Source organism: Crocodylus siamensis, chromosome 2 (assembly GCF_052110815.1).
Source record: "Crocodylus siamensis isolate JL-2025a chromosome 2, ASM5211081v1, whole genome shotgun sequence".
NCBI classification, from domain to species: domain Eukaryota; kingdom Metazoa; phylum Chordata; order Crocodylia; family Crocodylidae; genus Crocodylus; species Crocodylus siamensis.
The window spans coordinates 59,563,921-59,585,464 of record NC_143396.1 but is presented as its reverse complement, the minus strand read 5'-3'; the positions used below and the strand labels follow the sequence as shown (position 1 = coordinate 59,585,464).

At 42.9% G+C, this 21,544-nt stretch overlaps 1 protein-coding gene across 1 annotated transcript in view; it reads left to right on the top strand.

Annotated features, from left to right (window-relative positions):
• Nucleotides 1-21,544, top strand: part of SGCZ (sarcoglycan zeta) — a 1,118,440-nt gene that overhangs the window by 1,055,905 nt on the left and 40,991 nt on the right. Inside the window, exon 6 of the mRNA XM_090035994.1 lies at nucleotides 19,769-19,841. Coding sequence (XP_089892120.1) covers nucleotides 19,769-19,841 — 73 coding nt within the window. The remainder of the gene's footprint in view (nucleotides 1-19,768; nucleotides 19,842-21,544) is intronic.

The window sequence follows — 21,544 nt, the reverse complement described above, 5'->3', positions numbered from 1 at the left end:
GATTAGCCAGAGATGTATCTGAAATAGGAATGTTTTTCTCATTCAACTTCAAATGCATGAATCCTCAGGATTTGTGTGGGTTTTTTTAATCTTACCATCTGTAAGAAACAGTTTATTTCTGACTATATAAAGGTCTGTGTCCTGTCTTTATCAATGCCAACCAGATTTCTGTAAGACTTTTTTAATGTACTTTCCAACTGAATTAATTTAATTTTAATTCATTTGGCCTTCAAAATGCTAGAATTGGAGAGAAAAATAGGGGCAAAAAGCCAGAGCATGAATTGATTCAATCTTTGCAGGTTAGTCTAACCTCCCTAGATTGAACCAATTTGAAAATGAATAAACATTCACAAAATTCAGACACAAGCCAGGGACCACGGGGCACTAGAGCAGCCTTTAGCTACAGGGAAGCTGTGTTGTGGGGCGTGGACATCCCTGGCAGTAGCTTGGAGTGAACTGGACAGTCCACTGGCATGGACTTGAGCTGGGGTCTCCTGGGAGCTCCCCCCTTACTGCTGCAGTGGCAGGACTAGGATCATGGCCAGATGCCAGCTAGTATGGCTCCTGAAGTAGAGGGGGCAGGAAAGGGGGTTATTCCCTCCATTACCCCAGGTCTGTCTGCCCCTGCTCGCTCCCTGCATGGGGCAAGTGGTGGGATAAGCCTTCTCCTGCCCTTTCTGCCAGATGCCAGAGAGAGGGTGGAATAACCCCACCTCCCTATTCCCTTACTTAATGGGCCCTGCTGATCAGCTTCTGGCTGGGTCCCTGACCCTGCCAGTAGAATGGCATGGGGCAGGACCCTGATGGAGCAGCAGCCCCTTTCCTGGTGTCTGGAGGGTATGAGCCTCTTCCCAGTAGGGGGGCTGTGAGTGGGTGTCAGAGCTGCCACTGGCTGGGTGGGGCAGGCAGCAGCACCAAGGCTTGGAGAGGGCCATAGCCCCCCAAACCCCCATAGTGCCACCGCTTGTCTATGGTAGCTCTCCCCATCATACTTCTTCCCCCACCTGCAGTGTGGCTCCACTGCCGGGAAAAGGCTTGTATTTCAAGACACCATGACAGAGGCTGCAGCCCCTGGTGCAGCCTGGAGCCCCAGCCGCCATGGGCCTGGTGGCAATAGAGGAGATGGCCAGTCATGGAGGAGAAGGGGGAAGTGGGTCTGGAGCCATGGCAGCACGTCCCCCTGGGAAGGGGGCAGGAAAGGCAGGGTGCCTGCAGCAAGCATCCAGCAGCCCACCTGCTCCTGCAGAGCAAGCTGGGATGGGGGACTCGGCTAGTGGCCACCTGTGCCATCACCTGCCCAGCTAACTTATCCTGGGCACCTGTGTGTGTATGATCCCCAATCTATGGCTGGGCAGTGCATATTCCCCGGTATAGTTAGAAATGTTGCAAACTCTCACAGACAGTATATTTCCCCTGGCCCTGCAGATTCTGAAGCTGCATTCAGGGGAGAGGCACCAGCTGCCAGCAGGGATGCACCATCAGGGTCACCCTCCAGTCTCAGCTGGGGCCCTCTGTATATGCTGGCTACAGCAGCAGCAGACCCAGGACTGGATCTAGCTGCTGGGCTACCTAGTCACTATGGTGGAGGAACAACTGGTAGACTTGTGGACCTGGCACTCAGAAGACATTGCTCATGAGCAAGAACGAACCAGGCAGACCAGAAGCTCTGGAACAGGTTCCTGGCCCACAAGGAGAAGCCCCTGGAGGCCCAGGAACCATAAACTGCCGTGGTGGCTGGGGCCATGGGGGCCACAAAGGAGGACTGCTATGTGCTGGACACCATCCTGGCCCTGGCAATTGCCCAGGCATCATAGGGTTCAGGTGGTAGCAATGCAGTGATGGGGGCTTGGAGACACCATGGTGAGCCTGTCTACATCAGTGCACCACACATGGGACAGCTGGAGCCAAGACTGCCTTGGCCAGGCAGTGGTCACTACAGTGGCAAAGCACAGCAAGAAGGGTGGCCAGCAGAATCTCAAAGCACTCCCAGGACCTGGGGCTGGAACAAATCTGCTCCCAAATGGTTGCACATGTAGACACCTGCCAAGGGCTGGGTTTCCCCGCAGTGAAGTACTGCAGTGTAAATCCATATAGCACTCATTGTATGTGTAGACGTGCCCAGTGAGTCTTTGATTTGGTGTTTGATATAACATTAATCCAGTCTTCACAGGCAATAGTGGAATAGAAGAATGTCTGAACCTAAGGAGACAATTAATGTTAACTCTACAGAGAATATAAGAATTAATAAGCTTTTTTAATCCTAATTAAACTTTAAGAGCATAAAGCCTGTGATTTCAAGGTTCCTTCAATGGTAAAGTATTCTTGATTAATTATTCTTAATTTCTCCTTGAAAGTTAAATTGTGGGTGCTTTAGCTTAATAAAGAATTTGTAATGACTCAAAGTTTAAGCTTCAAATGTTCAGTTTCTTCTTTAAATTCTTTTAACTCAATAGAACAAACTGGCATTTCATCAAAATCCCTTCCTTTATTCCTACTATATGCCACTTCCTTAAACAGACAGTTATAGGACTGTAATAAAATTTACCTTTCTTAGTCATCTCCTGTAATTTCAGTAATCTTGAAAGTAAAGTAAATCTTAGCTTTCACCACTTCTTTTCTTAATGAACATTAGGAGGTAGTTGATGCAAACTGATCTCTAGGATTGAAAGTTTGTCACTGATTTTATTCTAACCTGCCTAGATTGAATCAATTTGCAACCTCACAGACATTACCTCTGGACTGAGGAAATGCAGGCATATGCCTGCAGTGGCTCAGGCTAGAAGCCAAGTGGCTCTAAAGAAGCCCTCCCTTCCCTTACACAGTACTGAGGTGAGGAGGGTGTGCATAGACCCCTGCAGGATGCTCTTATTAGGGAGAGGTGAAAAACCTCTTGCAGTCCCAGGCTCTTCCCCACTCACTGCTCAAGGGGCAGGAGTGCGGCCAGACCTCAGCTCCCAGCTAGGACTCTGAGGCAAAGGGTGGGGTGGGTTATGCAGTGCATGCATGGGCTACTGGTTCCTCCTGGCTCTGGAGGAACAGCAGTGATGAATTGCAGATAGGGAAGGGGGTCCCCCAGCAGCTGATTTCTGGTAAACCAGAAGTGCTGCTGGAAAAATGGAAGTACTACTGGTGCTTTTCAGTGGGGACAACAGCCAGTGCTCCCCACTACCTGGCCAGCAAAGGCTAATTTCAGGGGGGGCACATGCCCCCCCATGCTCCCCCTATATGTCACCTATGAGTGCATGCATCTGTTGATGATACTGATCTTTTCAATCTCCCTCTCCATGCTTCTTCACACTGTCTGCAAACCTGATAGGCAAAGAGAGCCAGCAGGGAGCTGATAACACAGCATTTACCATCCCATCAACAAAACAAAAGCCATTGTTTCAAGCTCTTCTTTAAAAGCTTTTTCCATGGAAGGAATGGTGGAGGAACATTACCAGCTGACCTGTTTATTAGCTACAAAAAGCCCTAACTGGACACTGTTCTGTCTGCCTGTCCCTTTGAAATTGGAGACACACAGACACCTCTCAGCATTAGCTTGCATACCACATGTCTGTGGTCCATGGGGCTGGGGTCCATGCTGTGGGAGGAGGGAAGGAGGGGGATCCCTACTTGAGTAGCGAGCAGCAAGGGATGGGCAGGGGGAAGCCAGGCAGACCCTGCTGTGCCTATAGTCTCTTCTGGAAGTCTGGCTAGGGAGAAGACGGGTGGTACCAGCTCTGCTCTCTGGAGCAGAGAGCCCAGCCCAGCCCAGCTCAGCTCAGCCCAGAGCTGCAAAGCATTTGGGATGCTGGGGGACTCTGGTTTAAGTTAAACCAGGAAGGAGTCTGGGACAGACAGTGCATAAACTGGTTTGACTCAAATCAGTTAAGTCTGATACTACATTCAACTAGGTTTATCTTAAACCAGTTCCAGCCATTTTGAAACTACCATATTTTCACACATATAGCTTGCACCCATGTATTATCTGCACCCATGAATAACCCACAGGAAATTGTGTTTTTGTAAAAAACTCTGCTTATTCCCTGCACCCATGTATTACCTGCACCCTGAGACATGGCCGCAAGCGTGGCTCTACTGGCGGTGGTGGCGGGGAGCAGGGCTCGCAGCTCCTCATACCTTCCCTCCCCTCCCCTCCCTTCCCCTGCAGAGCACCGATCCTCGCTGCCGCCACCAGCCACACTCTGCTGGGCACAGCTGCCGGAGCTGGAGTTGGAGCTGGAGCCGGAGCTGGAGCTGGAGCTGGAGCCGGAGTCCACAGCTGGGGACAGACTTGCAGGCTCTGCAGGGGAGGGGAGGGATGAGGAGCTGTGAGCTGTGGGCTCCAGCAGCCGTGCCCAGCAGAATGCAGCTGGCGGCAGCAGGGAGCGGAGCTCTGCAAGCGGGGGGAGGGGAGGGACGAGAAACTGCGAGCCCCGCTCCCTGCTGCCACCACCAGCCGCACTCTGCTGGGCATGGCCCCCAGAGCTGGAGCCAGAGCTGGAGTTGAAGCCCGCAGCTGGGGACAGGCGGGGGCAAGCTATGCTGTTCTAAGGACTCTGCATAGCCCGCATGCTTGTATAGTACGCACCCACCCGTCAAGTTTTTAAAAACATGTATAGCCCACGGGCTATATGCATGAAAATACAGTGCATATGTACACTGTTTATGTACAGTGTTTATGTATGTTTTGTTAAAGGTTTAAACTAGTTTCTGATCACTTAAACTGGTTTATGTGTAATGTCCGTCCCAAACCCAGGTCTGAGGGTGTTGAATTTTGCTGCTTCTTTTTTAAAAAGTTGAAGTTTTCATTTCAAAGTGGCTATTTACAGTATCTTCCATGTTTCAGGAATACAGGTTGTAGCTATGTTGGTCTATGGGCAAAACCAGTCAGAACTCTTGGTAGAAGTGTTATCTTTCATTAGACCAAGTAGATAGTTGCAAAAAAAATCTTCATCCCTGAAGTCTGTTAATAAGGCATTTAAGTGCTTTAGAGAGAGAACTAAAAGGTTAAGAAAAGCTTGTATTGCTTGTTACATGTGATGCTTAAATGACTGCTTTTTTCTGTGAGTGCATAACTGAGAAAATATCATCCATTACCAAATACCATCTTTGTATAGGAAAGTCATTGTAATGAAACTTGTCATTATCTAAAGGCTGAGTTTCAGTAACCAGTAATTTGAGCAGAAGTAAGTAGCTTACCCCACAAAGTCTTTTTGAGTACCATATTTTCAGTTTCCTTTAGGATTATTATACATGTGGGTTTTCCCAGAAATATCCTCTTTTTTGGCCTCCTATCTGGGTGGGTTTTTAAAATGCAAGCAAATGCCTGGTTTTTTGCTGTGCCTCTGTTTTTCCCAGGCACTTCCAGATTGGCTGATTGGGGCTGAAAGCAGTGGGGCAAGTTGATTAGTTGTCGGGGGTCACGTGCATTGCATGTGGGCCCTGGCAAGCTTCTTGCAGGTAAGAGAGAGATAGCGCATGTGTGTGTGTTCATGCATATGCACATGCAAGCTGCATGGGCAACAGCTCTGGGGGAGCTGAACTTGCTGGTTGAAAGTGAGAGGCATTGGCAGGCTTGTGGGGCTGTGGCTTAGAAGTGAGGACAGAGGCAGGGCACAGGCATATCACTGCCCTCCCCCTACAATCATTTACCTCTCCTCCCCCTCCCCCCACAGGTGTCCTCTTTTTTGATACAGGAAATATGGTAACCCTGGTTTCCATAGTTTCAAGGGAGCACAATTTGAGAATGCATGACTATTTCTTGCTTGTACTGAATTAGAATGATTATGACTATGAATTAGAATGATTATGTGCTGTTCTGTGTCATAAATGTCTTTTGAATGCCCTTCAGTTTATAAAAACACCACATGTATTACAGACTTCTTTCTTTATTGGAATTTTTCCTTCTGGTATACTTTCCTGGCTCAGGTTGCTTTTTTAGCTTCAGCAGATTCTGAATAGATAAATCCTGCTGTCCATTAGGCTTCTTAAGGAGAAGCTTCCTGCAGTCTGAAGCTCTTGGGAAATTAACTCATTCTTATCCAGGTTTAAAGACTGGAGATGGAAGTAATTTTACTCACTCACTCTGGTGGTTTGGTTTTATGTCCTTTGCCCACAATTCAGTGCCCTCTCTATTTTAGTGTCTGAAAGTTTCACTTTTTATTGTTATCCATTCTAAGTCATGTTCCTTTGAATTCAGTTTCCTGACTACTTCACTTTGAGTTATACTTGAAAGGGATAAAAGGTTGTAGTTTTGATATATAGATTCATCTCTGCCTAGATTTTATTCACCTCAAAGTAGGTAAGTAAATTGGTTGCAACTTTACAAATCTGGAAAGTGATACAGCACACTATAGTGGATTTTCTTTAGATTTATACTTCTTTCCAAAGGTATCCAGTTATGCTAAATTTCATTCACTGAGAAGGTGATTTTAAACTCATTTCAAAATATTTTCTTCAAATTTCATATCCTTATGAATTCCATGTCCTTTGTGTAATGATCACTCAGAATGTTTTGAATTTTCACTCTTCAGATTGTTAATCTTATCAGTATAAGGTACCAAAAATGCTTTGACAGTTCCTTAAAAGAAGCCACATGTTTTATCTCTGAATAATATGTGGAACTAATATATCATTTGGATAATTAGTGAGGAGAAATATTCACTTTCAAAATGTAAAATAAATAAATCTTTAATATTTATAATAAGTACATTTCCTCTTGTACATCCTTTTACCTGACTTCAGACTAACACTACTAAGTACCTCTCTCTGGGAGCTAAGGAGTGATCTGGACTGAAGCAAATGTGAGCTAAATAGACTCCTGCTATTTTGTGATATTTGCTGTCACTTTTAGTGAACTCTTATAAAAATAATATTTGAGACTACTACCAATCCCTATATATGTCTGAAGAAAAGTCTCACTCTTCTCCATTTTCAGAGGCCATCAAAAACAAAGATCAAAACACCCCTTGGCTATCAAAATGGAGGGCTGTGACAAGGCTGCTAATCCAATGTTTTTAAATTTTTGTTACTGACAATCTACAAACATTTTTCTGATAGCCAAACTTTTACTGTCACAAGTTTTTTTCCTGATATATGTGTTACATAATGTAAATGTGCCATCCTCTGCCCTGCTGCCAGGACCCAGTTAGAAGAGGTGGGTTCAAACACAGGGATTTAACAGCAACTGTAGAAACAAAGTAAAAATGTTTGGTTGTCAGTAGAAGACTTTGCAGTAAAAAAAAATGTCTTGGTTTTGCAACCCTGTTTGACTGCAGCAATGGTTTTATACCATGCTGTTCTTTCCAAGGGACCTCCTATTCATTGCCATGCCCTAATGACCACTAACTACACCCTGCATCATGCCCAGCCCAGGCCAGCTCAGCCCAAGGCCTTACTCCCATCAGCCCCACTTCCCATAGGCAAATTAATAATGGGCAAGCTGGGCATGAGCCCAAAGCCCCCTATCAATTTGGGACCCTAGTCCTGGGATCTTCATTAGCAGGGAAGTGAAAGTTTTAAACTCAACATCCATTGTGGCGTCAAAGTTTAGAACAGTGGCTTTCACCTTTGCTGCCTTGGCAGCTGGGGTGGAGTCAGGCCGGGAGAGCCATGCCGCACCTGGGGGAGAGGGGGTGAGCCATGTGGTGTCACGTCTGGAGGGGAGGGGGCCGAGCTGCGCTGGGAGACCCGCACCTCACTTGGCGGGGGGAGGGTTGGGGCCAGCCTAGGAGCCACTGCCCCACACAATACCTTTTGTGGGCTGTAGCACCAGGAAGGTCTTGGGGGCTATAGCCCCATAAAATTCATCTTGGCCCCCCATAACCACCCCTGCCAGTGCTGCCACCCACCCACAGAGACATGGCATGGCACTCCCGGCTCAGCCCAGCCTGGCCCTCTGCATCTGCAAAGCTGCACAAGGCAGCCAGTCAGCAGCTCCCTGCAGGTAAGTGTAACAGGAGCCAGGCAGGAAGCGACACTGAGCTACAGGTGGCTCTCAGTGTAGGGGTGGAGGGCTGCCTCTGAGTGATCAGGAGTGGGGGAAAAGAGAGGTGGGAGGTCCTGTGAGGGGAAAGTGTGTGTCTGTGGGTGTGTGTTTGTGTGTTTATCTGTGTCCATGTGCAGACAGTGAGAATACAGTGTGTGTGCCTGCATGTGTGTGTGTGTACATTTGGCTATAGTGGGGGCAGGGAGCAGGGAGAAGAGGCAGGTGTGTGTCCCGAAGCCCAGTAGCCAGTGGGATCCATCCAGCCTCCCCCCCAGCACTAGGAGGGGAAGGGGCCCCTCCCACCCTCCTGCAGCCCAGCTCCCATGGGGGGAAGGGGGTCTCTAATTTTGTGCTTGCCCAGGGCCCCAACACACATTAATCCACTTCTGCTACTTCTGCTCTACCAGCATGGACCCCCAAAGAATCTCCCTGTGATCAGTGTCACAGGGAGCCAATGGGACTCAGCAGCAACAAAAATATGTGACTTAGTGGGGAGGGGTCTACAAAACCCTGATAAGAGCAACCTTAAGGGTGTTGCACACCTGCTTGGACACCAGGCTGTACTGCTGTGTTCTGTGCTTCATCGCTGTGTCCAGCTGCACCCCGGCTGCTTCAATCAGCTATGACTGCTTAGCATTTTTAGAGACAACCTATGTTTTTTATGGATTTTATGGACAGGTATTGTTGCCCTGTGGTTTTTTTACTGACAATCTGTAAGTTTATGGACATTAGCAACCCTAGCCTCTGAGGTGACAGCTGAGGGGAAAACAGAAGACTTGGCGTCTCTGATGCAGGGGATGTTGGAGAGATAGCTAGCTTTAAAGTTGCAGTGGATAAGATGCAGGAATTTCCAATGATTGTGTGGGCTTCCTTGAATGCCCTGGTGAAGAGGATTCAAGGAATGGAGGACAGAGTTTCTCCATTAAAAATCAGGTTGTGGAGATAGGCTCTCACAGCAAGGAGCTGCTGGTTCTGAGAGAGAAAATGCTACACTTAAAAGGCAGATTCAGGTGATACAACAACTACATTGTTAGAGTGCCTGAGGGGTCTGGAAAACCTAATCTCACCAAGTTTGTAAAAAAATAGCCTACTTATCGGTGCCTCTACAAGTGCAATTAGCACATAGCAATAAACATGGGCACAGTTCATGCCAGAGTTTATTGCTCCCAGGCACAGCATTTACATGTGCACCAGTACTGCAGTACATTAAGCTGAGGTGGAGCAGTTCCAGCTGGCAGGGGTTCAGGCAGGGAGCTGCTCTTCTCTGGCTCAACATGCTGCAGAGAGACTGGCTGGGGCATGAAAGCAAGCAGGCAGCCCCCACACTATAGCACCCTTGTGCCCCAGCCATCCCCAGTGACTATCTACACGTGAGTTTCAGCACACTAAATAACTCTGCCATAGAATAGTATTTGTCCAGTGTGTTTTAAAACTCCCCTCAAACACTGATTTGGGGAGAGAGGGCCCACAGATTGTATAGGAGGAAGTCTGGTCTAGGAAAAAAACCTAGGGCCTTCATAGCCAAGTTTCTGTAAATTATCACTGACAAGAGGACATTCAAGGATGCCAGAGAAATAGGAAAGATGACATGGGGTGAGGCTAGCATTCCTATTATGCTGTTTCTTGACCTTCCCTGTTTTTGGTGTGCTTTATTCAATGTCTCTTCCCCCTGCCCTTAGTGCACTTGTTTTGTACCTATGACCCTCATTTCCATCCCTGTTTTGATTTTGTTGTCCCAAGCAATCAGTGATATGCCCTTAGTTGCCTCCGTCACCCCTCACCTTGGTGGGCATTGTCCCATGTTACAGTATGGCATGTCCAAAGTCTTGATCATCCTGTGAGGTGGCTGAAAAGAAGGCTCTGTTTACAAGAGCAAAACTACATGGCAGGCAAAAGCAGCTGAGATACTTCATGAGAGATCCTTCTGTTCTGCATCTGCTTCACAGAGGGGAAAACCTTCACTTTTTTCTGATCCTAGAGAAACAAAAACCTTTCTTACGTGGATACCATCTGACGAAGACAAATTTATAGAATAATCTGAGCTGTTAAAAAAAGTGGGGGAGGGAGGGTTTTGGGATTGTTAAGAACTATTTTTTAGTGAGTAGAAGTCATATGATTTTTGTTAATGTCTTTATCTTTATTGTCACTAAGTGGTAGAGCACTTCGGGTTACACCTGCCCAAATCTTCCTGGCAGACATAATATGTCATATTATAAATATTCTGCTAGCTAGTATTTCTTGTGCTTCATTTTGTTTTTCTTTTGTGTTTTTTCCTCTCCCCTTTCATGACCTTTCAAAGAGTGTGCTTGGGAATATATGTTGTTATGAGCTTTAAATATATGAGAGAATGTTGATATTACAAACTATGGCAAGTATGCAGATAATTGTTGTATTTTTGATTTAAGGAAAATGGCAAATTGCCAGCTATATAAAAGTTGAACAGAAAATATAGTTACTGAGAAGGGCCTGTTCTATTAAGTGTGTATCTTGGAAAGTTAATTAAAAAGAGAAAAATATTGTCTTTTCTTAAGAAAAGAGATGGCTGGTCTGTTTCTTGGAGCATAGCAATGTCTATCAGTAGAGGAATCTCAAAATTAGAGCATGGTTGGGTGGGATTATCAGTTTTTAATAGTGTGTATAAAACACAAAGTCACATGGAGTTTCTATTTTACTGCATAAAAAATTATACCCCCACTTCATTGAAATAGCTGATGGTCCCGGGGGTAGATTTGTTCTTGCAAATGCTAAAATTATGGATTCCAGTTTTATTTTGAGATGTTTCTAAAGTCCCAATGCAGACAATCCAACATTTTATCTTTTTAATTTTTTTGGTAAAGCTCTATGATTTGGGGACATATTTTAGTCTTGCCCCAAAATATACAAAGAAGTCTTTGGATCCTGTCATTAATAGGTCTCTTACCCTCCTATCCATGAAATCTACTTCTGGGAAGTCATTAAAAGTTATATGATGGACCTTGGTTTCGTAAATACTTGGCAAACAGTGAAGGATTCCCCCCCTGCCCACAATATCTCATTCAGTATATTCAAGAATTGACTACTTTTTTATTTCTCAGAGCATAAATGATTCTATTTTCAGTACCTCCATAGCTATTTTGGACCATGCTGATGTGGAGCATCAGTTCTTCCTTGCAGAAAGACTGGCTGTAAATAATTACTGTCAATTCAACATCTCCCTGTTAAATGATTATAAATTTGAAGTATTCATTTGAAAGGAGTTCAAAAATTTGATGAGATTAATCAACCTACTGATTCCTCTGCCTTGCTGTTACAGGAAACTGCTAAAGTCTTTTTACAAGAATGTATAATATTATATGCTTATGCAAAAAAAAAGAAAAAAATAGATACAGAAATAGATATCTAAATAATAAGTGATGATTATGTCATGAATCCTTTGCCAGATAAACTATGCATTCTTACCAGTATGAGGTATGAGTTGAATAAATTACTGCCCCAGAAGGTGGAGTATGCTTTATATAGAACATACCAAGATTATTGAGAACTGGGGGAGGAGGAGACATGCAATAATTTTACTAACATATAAACTAAAGAGTAAATCCAAGCATAATAAAATATTAGCTATAAGAGACTCTCTGAGGAATATCCATATAACACAGAGACAAATCAGCCAACAGTAGTCAATTCTCTTCCAATTTGCATAGTGAGAATCAGTATGTTACTAGTGAAAAAACAGATGTGTTCCTGTATTTTATATCCACACAATGAATTTCAGAGATGGAGAAGGAAACTTTAAATGCTTTTATAATTAGATGAAATAACTTTGGCCTTAAAAGGACATGAACAATAATATATCTCTGGGCAGTGGTGGATTTCCTGTGGAATTTTTTAGAAAATGTAAAGATATACATATAGTAATTGAGGTAACAATACATAATGGCTGCTTGCAGATGTTAAAAAAAAAACAAAACACATTTTACTGGAAGAAACAGCATGTTACTTCAACCCAGCTCTGCAGGGTCTGTATAGATCAGGCGCTTCAGTGGGGCTCTTTGGTGCTTTTATCTAAAGCTGAATCAATCAGCTATTAGATAAAAGCACCAAAAAAACCCCACTAAATCACCTGATTTATACAAAAATTGGGCAAGCCCAGTCCAACTAACATGCTGCCTCTTCTGGGCATGCTGTGCTCAGTGGGGTAGCTCATGGAGTTTAGAGTAAAGCACCATTTGTTTGGGTTTTTTTAACCTCTGCAAGCAGCCATAGGTAATAAAAACCAAAGTGTATTGGATGCAGAGAGGCCTTTGACAGTCAGAAATGTGTTTACAACTACAGCACAGTGAGCCTAACTTCTGTTCCTGGAAACCTGGTAGAAACAAATTAAAAAAAAAACCAACCTGTTCAACACATGAATAAACATGACTTGCATGGGAAGAATCACCACAGCTTTGTTAAAATGAAATTATGCCTCACCAATCTACTACAGTTCTTCAATAGTGTGAATAAGCAGGTGGATCAGGGCAATCTAGTTGACAGTTTATTTGGACTTCAAAAACCCCTTAACAAGGTCCCCTGTCAGAGGTTCTTCATTAAGTTAGGTATCATGGGATTACAAGGAATGTCCATTCATGGATTAAAGTTGACTCAGAGATAGAAAAGAAAGAGCAAGTATAAATGGTCAGTTTTTAGGATGGAAAGAAATAAACAGTGGGGTCTCACAGAGATCTGTGTTGGGACCAGTGATTTTTAACATATTCATAAATAACCTGGAAAATAGGCTGAATAGCAAGGTGGCCACATTTTTCAATGCCACAAAATTATTCAAAGTGACAAATACCAAGGCAGACTGTGGGGAATTACAGAAGGATCTGACATGATGGAATGAATGGGCAACTAAATGGCAGATGCGATGGGCTCTACACTAGCTGTCAACACATAAGAAAGAGCCAGTAGTCATTGTGGATACTTCTCTAAAACCACCAGCTCAGTGATCACCAGCCACTAAAAAGGCAAATAAAATGTTAGGGATTATTAAGAGGGGAATTGTGAACAAAACTGAAGATACCATTGTGCCCCTTTCTAAATCCATAAATAAATCCAGTGTGTCCACACCGTGAATACATTGCCCAGTTCTGGTCACCTCATCTCAGGAAGAATATAGAAGAACTAGAGAATGTATGGAGAAGGGCAACGAGGATGAATAGCAGTATGGAGGGTCTTCCATATGAGGAGAGACTCAAGAGGCTAGTCCTATTCAGTTTAGAAAAGACATGCTTGAGGGGGGACATGGTAAGGGTTTACAAAATACCAAATGGTGAAGGAAAAGAGAATAGGGATTTATTATTTACTCTGCCTTGCAATATAAAAACTGGGGTCCACAAAATGAAACTAGTAGGCAGTAAGTTTTAAACAAACAAAAGGAAATTATTTTCACACCGCATATAATTAAAGTGTGGAACTCAATGCTACCAGGTGTTGTGGCTGACAGTTTAACTAAATTATAAAAGAGATTGGACAAATGTTGGAGAAAAGGGGCATCAGTAGCTATTGAGTATGGGAGTTAAGGATATGGCCTCTGAATTAGAACTGCGTAGACCTTAAATGCTGGAGACTGCAAGTGAGAGAGGAACAGTGGGGAAAAATTAAACCCAGGTCAGATCCAGTTCACTCTCCCTTTCAGCATTCACTCTCTACTGCTGTTTGGCACAGAAAGCTGGGTAAGATGGACCCATGGTCTGACCTAGTAAATGACAATTCTTATGTTCCTGTGCCAGCAAGGTCGCTCCAAGGTCGTCCATTTGTAGCTATCCTTCAAATCTTGGTTTCTGACAAACTTGGGAGCAGCTTCTTAGGAGGACCCTGAAATGGCCTCACCATCACATTACCAGGTTTGGAGTGTGCTGGAAAGAGTAGGTGAGCTGGGTGTGCGTGGGAGGCACCTTGACTTCATGGTATAGGCATACCAGCTACCCTTCTGATCTCAGCTCCAAAGATCACTAATTATGTGGAGTAGATGGCTCAGAAAAAGCTCCAAGCTACTTGGATAGTTCTGATTACACTTCCTCCTCCCCCTTCCCTCATGGTTCTCCAGTGTTTACAAGACACTGAAGAAGAATAGTCCTGGATGTACACGAAGGTCTGCTATGAGCCATCTTCTCGGCATAATTGCTGATCTCTGCTGTAGCCAGTGGCTACAAGGAGCAGGGTTTATTTTGTCAGCATCAGATGTTATAAACAGGTACCATGAAACAGCTTTATTCATGCTCTTTAATGCTAAAGGAAGCTTGCTCCTTTTTTCTTCCTGTAGACTTTCTCCATAAGCATCAACATTCAAAAGTAGAGAGTAAATTTGTCCTGAAAAACTGTTTCTTTTGATATATATAAGGGGATTTATCCAGCAAACAGTTTTCCATGTAACCTATTTAAGAATTTTCAGCACTTAGGTCTCTGGAGATGAAGGATTAGGGCATTATTATATTGTCCCCCTAAACCACTTCTGTTAAACAATATTGTAACTTGCATTGCAGTACTTTCTTTTCTGTTCAAGTACCATTTAAAAAACAACATTAGTAACAACAGTCACCTTTCGCCAAATGAATCAACATTTTGTGCAGTTTTAGCAGTAGATGCAAATTGAGAATGTTTTACATTTAACCCTTTAAAATAAATTAAACTTTAAATTAAGTAAATTAACCTCTTTGCAATGTAGGCTTCTGGCTATACCTGTTCCTAATGTGATTCTATAATTTAGTTCAGAAGATTGTGTAAAATATGGTAACCTTTAGAATGATGCATCTATTCTGTTGCTCAAATCCACACGAGTGCACACATGTCTCTTCCAGCATCTCAAACCCCTTTGAGATGCTGCAAGAGGCATGTGTGGGAACAAAAACCATTCCCCATGCTGCAAATTTGCAGCACAGGGGCAAAATTAGATCCCTGGATATCCAGGGGTAAAAAAAAAAACCCATTCCACAGAACAGTGGGACAAGGCACGGTCCTAGACTGTACTTAGAGGCAACATAGGCATCGGTCCTCCAGGAGGGATGTTCAGGTTTCTGGCCAGAGCATCTCTGTGGTGCTCCTGCTGCCCTGGGCACTGTCAAAAGTAAGTTAAGGATGTGGTGTCCCTGCGCACCACTCTGGGTCCTGCCACCATGGAACTGGCCCGGCCTGGCAGCATGAGCATCCCCAGTGCTGGCAGGACCTGGCTCAGTGGGACACGTGATCCCTGCAATTGGTGCCAGCCCTGGCTCTGAGCCACTGCGGCTGCTCTGGACCTTGGGGGGCTGGCAGGCTGTGAGCACTGCATTCCTGCTGCTGCTGCAGGGGGTAAGTTGTGGGCCCTATGGGAGAGGGGCTGTGTCCCTGCAGGGTGGATCAGATCCTGCAGGGGATAGGGGCTGTGACCCTCCAGGGATAAGCTAGGGCCCTGAAGGGGGGGCAGTCCGTGTGCTGTGTGGGGAGGCTGCACCCTGTGGGAGTCAGGGAACCCACCCTGCCTTAGCAGCCCTCCCAAAAGTGCTCCCATGCCCACAGTCCACCTGCAATCACCCCACACCCACCCACATACCAACCCACATCCCTCCATACACCCACACACCTTACCCCACACCCCTTCCCACCCCTTCCTGCAAACCCCACATCACTCTATCACACACCCATCATGTGCAAAGAAAACCAAAAGCGCACATCAACACATATAGATATTTACAATTTATTTTAACATTATGATAGAGACACTAGTAGGCTTCCAAATTGCTTTAACATTGTAAATATTTCAATAAAGCATTGATTGCCCAGCTGATTGATTCCTCTCTCTTTCTGTGTATGTATGTATATATGGAGAGTGGTGTTTTGTTCTAATTGTGGAAGAACATGGATTTTGGGGTGTTTTTAAAAATATATTTGGATGCTGTTGCAGCAATCCAACTGGCACAAGGGGTAGTGTCCCCATATACCATTTGGCTGGGCCCCAGAAGCTCCTGTCTATTTGTGTTATCCAAATGCTGTGGCCCAAGGCCCACCCAACTAACTAGTTCCCCTACGGTGTGAGGCTAATGAATGAATAACACAACTAATTCCTTGGGACAACTAAAGGAAAAACAGGATAGGAGTGATGTGGGGGGTCAAAGGTTCAAAACATGAAAGTAATTTCTCCAGAAGGGGACAACAAGCAGAGCCTCCTGAGCCACACCCACCAGTTGTCAAAGCCATCCAAGCAGCTGGTGGAGCACCACCCACTGGTGCTCCACCCAAAAGCGTGCCTGGATGAGTGAAAGGAGAGTGGCCCCACAGTCTCCAGGCACATTCCTGACCAGAGCCTCTTTTTTGGTCAAGCACAGGGCCCATTTGGCCAGGGCCAGGAGGAGGTTGACCAGCAGGTCCTGGGATTTGGTGGAGCTGCAGATCAGGTGAACAAAAACAAAAACGTGGGGAGTGAAATTCAATCAGAACCTCAGGAGGAGGCAGGAGACCGAGGTGTCTGTGAAGCTTACCACATACATGCCCCTGGCAACAGCTCCAGGGAAGAGTCAGTAGCTGAGGTCCCCAGTGGCTCATGGGATGAGGCTGGAGTACAGACTCAGCCACTGGGGTGCCCCAGCCATGCCCTCACCAAGCAGATCCTGCCACTTGGTCCCCAGAAGCTCCTCAGCTCCTGCCACTTAGTCCCCAGAAGCTCCTGAGAATTAGTAGCCCTGCGCTGCTTGCTAGGGCAGGTTTTTATATTGCTGGGCCCAGCACAGGTGCTGGCCCCAGGCTCTAGCTCCCCCGGCTGCAAATCTGGGAGGAGGCAGGCAGGGTTATTTTGCCCCAAGTGTTACAATTTCCGTCACACCATGCATATTCAGGTATGTGTGCTGAGGCAAAATGCCAATTTGCACTGCTTCTATTTGAGCTGCTGTAAGTACATGTGCCTGCATGTCTGGATGCACCCTTATTGTACGGATGTCATTGGGAAGATGAAATATGTTTAAATAAACACAAATAGAAGTGCTCAAAAAGCAAGACACATCACATTAAAATATATTATTTAATCTTAGAAAATTAAATAATCTAGTATTAGGATCCTAGACAATTTTCCAAATCATATATTAGTAATGTAAGATGAATGGATATATTTATTTCAGCAAATTCTTTCTCTTTCATTTTCAGTTGTCTAACAAAAAGCCTTTTTCTCCAAAGCACTGAGCTTGTTTGTTTTTATTACACAGAGTAACCCCATCTTCAGAAGAGGAGGAAAGAGCTTTCAGGCACAAGGCTACTGATTTATATATATATATATATATATTATAAAGTGGGTATAAAAATTAAATTTGACACTAGATCAAAATAAACAAAAAGTAGAGGCCAGTACATTCTAAACAAATCTTTACTTTTTTCAGTGATGAACAATATCAGAATGTTATTAATCTTAAATATATATACACTTAGAAATATATGTATTATATATCTATATATCCTTGTGATACAGGGTTCAGGTAGAAGTGCATCTCCCCACGGTAACTGAGAATGCTTTGCAGGAAGTGTTCTGAGTTACAATGATGTCCTGGAATAAACAGAAGTTCCCTGTTGGTTCCGGGGGAGAGAAAAATCTAGCTCCTGGCTGTGAGCCTGCAGCTGGTTTCCCATGGCAATGGCCCCTCCTCTCTCGCAGCCTGTCCCTTTTCCCCTGAATAGGAGTGGGGAAAGGGAGCAAACTCATTCTAGGGGTTCTCTCCCCAGCTCTGGAGGGGCTGAAAAACACCCAGAATGAACCCCCTCCACTCTCTTTCTGTCCTCCCATTCTGAAAACAGCTTGAAGTTGGCATTCAGTGCAGACAGAAGTTACAGAAGATGCTCTGTTTTGAAATGTCTTAAACTGACCCCTCATGTAATGATGAGTCAGACTTTCACCCTATCAGCCATTTTTTAAGGTGCAGCCATGCACTTGTATTTGGTCTCAGCTATAAAATGCTTTCTGTGGCCAGACTGGGTTAAACTGTCACTTCTGTCTGTGCCCACAGAGAAGAGAACAGCATCCATTTGCATGGCATTTTTTTATGTCAGATTCTGCAGTTTTCTTTTTGCTTAGCCATAAATATTAGTTTGATTTTTCCTAATTTATAAACAGACTTTTTCCTTTAATGACTTGTTTAATATTTGATCTAACTCTTCAATTTATTTTTAAAGAAAAGCTTCAGTGGAAAAATACTGTGAAAATATCCATCCTTGTAACTAAGTTATTAATTATTAGAGATTGGTTAACTGGTTAAAATGGAATAAGAATCTTACTGGCTATTCACTTAGAACTCAAATTAAATTTTTTTGACAAGTATGTGATCTTTTAAGGAACATATCTAGGAGCCAAACCTCCAGCAACCAACATGTCTTTTCTTTAGAAGCTAGTCCTTCTCTAGAAATGATCGTGGTTCTTTGCTCTTGGTCTCTGTGGAGGTGTGGAACCATTTCTCAGTGACCAAGGGCAAAGAACCATGCTGCACTTAATATATAATCTAACTCTTCAATTTATTTTTAAAGAAAAGCTTCAGTGGAAAAATATTGTGAAAATATCCATCTTTGTAACTAATATTAAACAAGTCATTAAAGGAAAAAGTCTGCACTTTATTATTCTGCAGCAAAAGCCAGTGACTCCTATCTCTACTGACATGCTGCACTTAAAAATGTAAACAGGAATCCTAGAGGGGAGAGCAGGATGCCTATAGGTGTTCTTTGTTCCTAACATATACAGATAGCTTATGTAAAGAGAACTAAATAAAGACAAAATAGTTTATTACTTGTGATTATTAATTTAGAACTTATTGAAAATGCATGGATGAATTCACAGCAAACTTTAGGTTTTTGCTGAAAAATCAGCGTTTTGCTAGAAATTAAAATGGTTTTATTTATTGGTTGATTGTATTTTTCTCCACTGAAACGTACATATTTTTCACAGCTTTCAGTAAAAAATGAAAACTTATCTGAAGACAGAATTACTTATTTTAAAATGTTTTGTCAAAACCTGACTATTCTTGAACAATGGCTTTAAGAGTAATCTTTCGGTCAAACCCATTAGTGCTTTGTATAAGTTTCAGAGTTTATAAATGCATAAAAATACTCTAGGACCAGCATTTTCAGACATATTCATTTATTCTGTTGCCTTGGGGTATGGGTACTAATAACAAATACCTGAATACCCCAAAACTGGGTTGGCCTCAAAAACTAATGAGAGGTCTCTGAGAGAGAATGCAAAGTTGAAAGTGATTAAAGGTGAGTGTTAAGTTCAGAAACAGCTGGAAACTATGGGTTCTCAAAAGCTTTAACAATGGTATACAGAATAACTCATTCTGGTTATTCAAATCCTGACACAAATAAAAATGAATGGACACTTCTGAAAATTTGACTACTGTTTGCGTGCGTGTGTGTGTGTGTGTGTGTGTGTGTTCAAAATTGTGCTTGTTTATTTCTTTAGCTATTTTAAAAATTCTGGGCATTAAAAAGGTCCTGTCTATGGGCTTTTGATGGTATGCTCACACTCATAAGCTAGTTCTAAGAATTTTGAATTTTGGATTTCTTAAGCCTCTTCCATGGATAAATGGAAGTCATCAGTTTTTAGTGCAGTTAATCCTGATTTTGGCATAAACAGTAACATTTCTTTAAGGTAAAAAATACATATTGAACCTGCAGAATGTCCTTTGATAATGAGGTATGGATGGATGCATTAGTAAATTAAATGACTAAATCTTTTATCCTAAAAATGTCAAGTTTTGGTCATACATTTAATTGTACTTTTCCTTTCCAGTATAATTGTACTGTATTTTATTTATGTATTTATTTTAGGCACAGAAGGGGCAGTGTTTGGGCACTCTGTGGAGACACCCCATATCAGAGCAGAACCTTCCCAAGACCTCAAGTAGGTGTTTATTCAGAGTTGTTTTAATTTTTTTTTTCCTGAAATCAACTAAGAAGTTTTGATTTTTCTTTTTTATTGATAATCTATGCAATTTACTCTAATGACCCTTTCCTGATACATTTAAAACAATAATCAGTTTTTATTAGAACTAAACTTGTCACAGTTGGACACAAATATTGTTGTAATCAAGCAAAATGTAAAGCTTCTCCCTTTTATAAAACATCTTTCTCCAGTACTGAACAAATGTTATTCTTTGAAAGTTCAGGTTTCACGCACCTTCCTTACATTTTCAAGCTGTCAGATTTTTTATAAAGTCCTATTTCATACAGTGCTGTCTATTAGCATGAAGGTCATTTCTTGTTTGTTTATGAACTATTCCAGAGATATAAGTCAAAATGTCAACAAAAAGTAAGAAGTATACCATTTGTCCTTCAAACAGAATTTCTGCATTGTTTTTAAAGGCTTTTCCCATCTTCAAAAGTTCATTTTCAAGTTAAGTGAGTCTACCTCTTTAAATGTACTCAAAGACATCTTGAGGTTGTTGTAAATTTACACAAACACATAGGCATAAGCAAATAGTAAAAGGTCAAAAACTAAAGCTAAAGCAACTAAGGGACCCAGAAAAAGACAATCTAGAGTGACTTAAAACAAAAGCCTTTTCATAAAGTTTAAATGCAATTGCACTGCTGACATTAATCAGTAGTTCACATTCAGTGTAAGAGAGGTGGGATTTATATGAGAAATAATGACTTCAGACCGAAGGGGCTTTTTGAACTTTCTATCCTGTACTTATATCAGAGAGTTTGCTTCAGCTCTACCTTGCCTCCTGAAAATTATAAACCTTCATAATTGCCCTACCTATCAGTTTTTATAGTGACTTACGGTACTCTAATGAGAATCCTTTCTTCATATTTTAAAGGTCCTGGGATCCATCAACAAGCACCAATCTCATTGAGGCCCATAGGTTTGCCCATATGTAACAGATTGCAAGAATAGGTCCATTTCCTCCCTCTTTCTCAGAAAAAAAAAAAAGAGAGGTCAAGTCAAATTGTCCACTTAGACATAATATTTTGAACTTAATATAGTGTTGAATTGATGTTGTAACCATGGTGGTTCAGAAAATATATGGCAAGAATTTGTGTAGCTGATATCTTTTATTGGACCAACTGCATGTTTGGGATAGACTTAGGCAAGCTTTTGAGTATCACGCCACTCTAACTCAATTCCAGCCATACAGTTGGTCTAATAAAAGCTATCACCCATTTAATGTAATACTTCTGCAGATTCCAAATGGGTCCATTTTTAAATTCCTCTGCTGTCATAACTTTTCATAAGAGCTGTTGTTACTGTCTCCAAAAGTAACAAGATGGTAGAGTTAATAATTGCACAGAGGGCACCTGAGTTTATGGAGAAAAAACAAGAAAAGGCTGTTGTTTCAAAAGTCACAAGCAGCAACAACTGTTCATGCAAGGAATGGTGAATGTATACATTATACTTAAACCATACTAAATTTATGAAATATTAAGCTGTGCTAAAGTTAGTGTGCTATAAGTAGGGATCTACCTAAATCACACTGGAAGTGTGCTGCCCAGTGACTCTTTTAATCTTGCTCTTTTCACCACATCCACCTCCCCTCTTCCCTGCCGATTAGTGGAGGGGCCCAGGTCACCCCATTGCTCTCCACTCACTCCTGATGGGCCAGG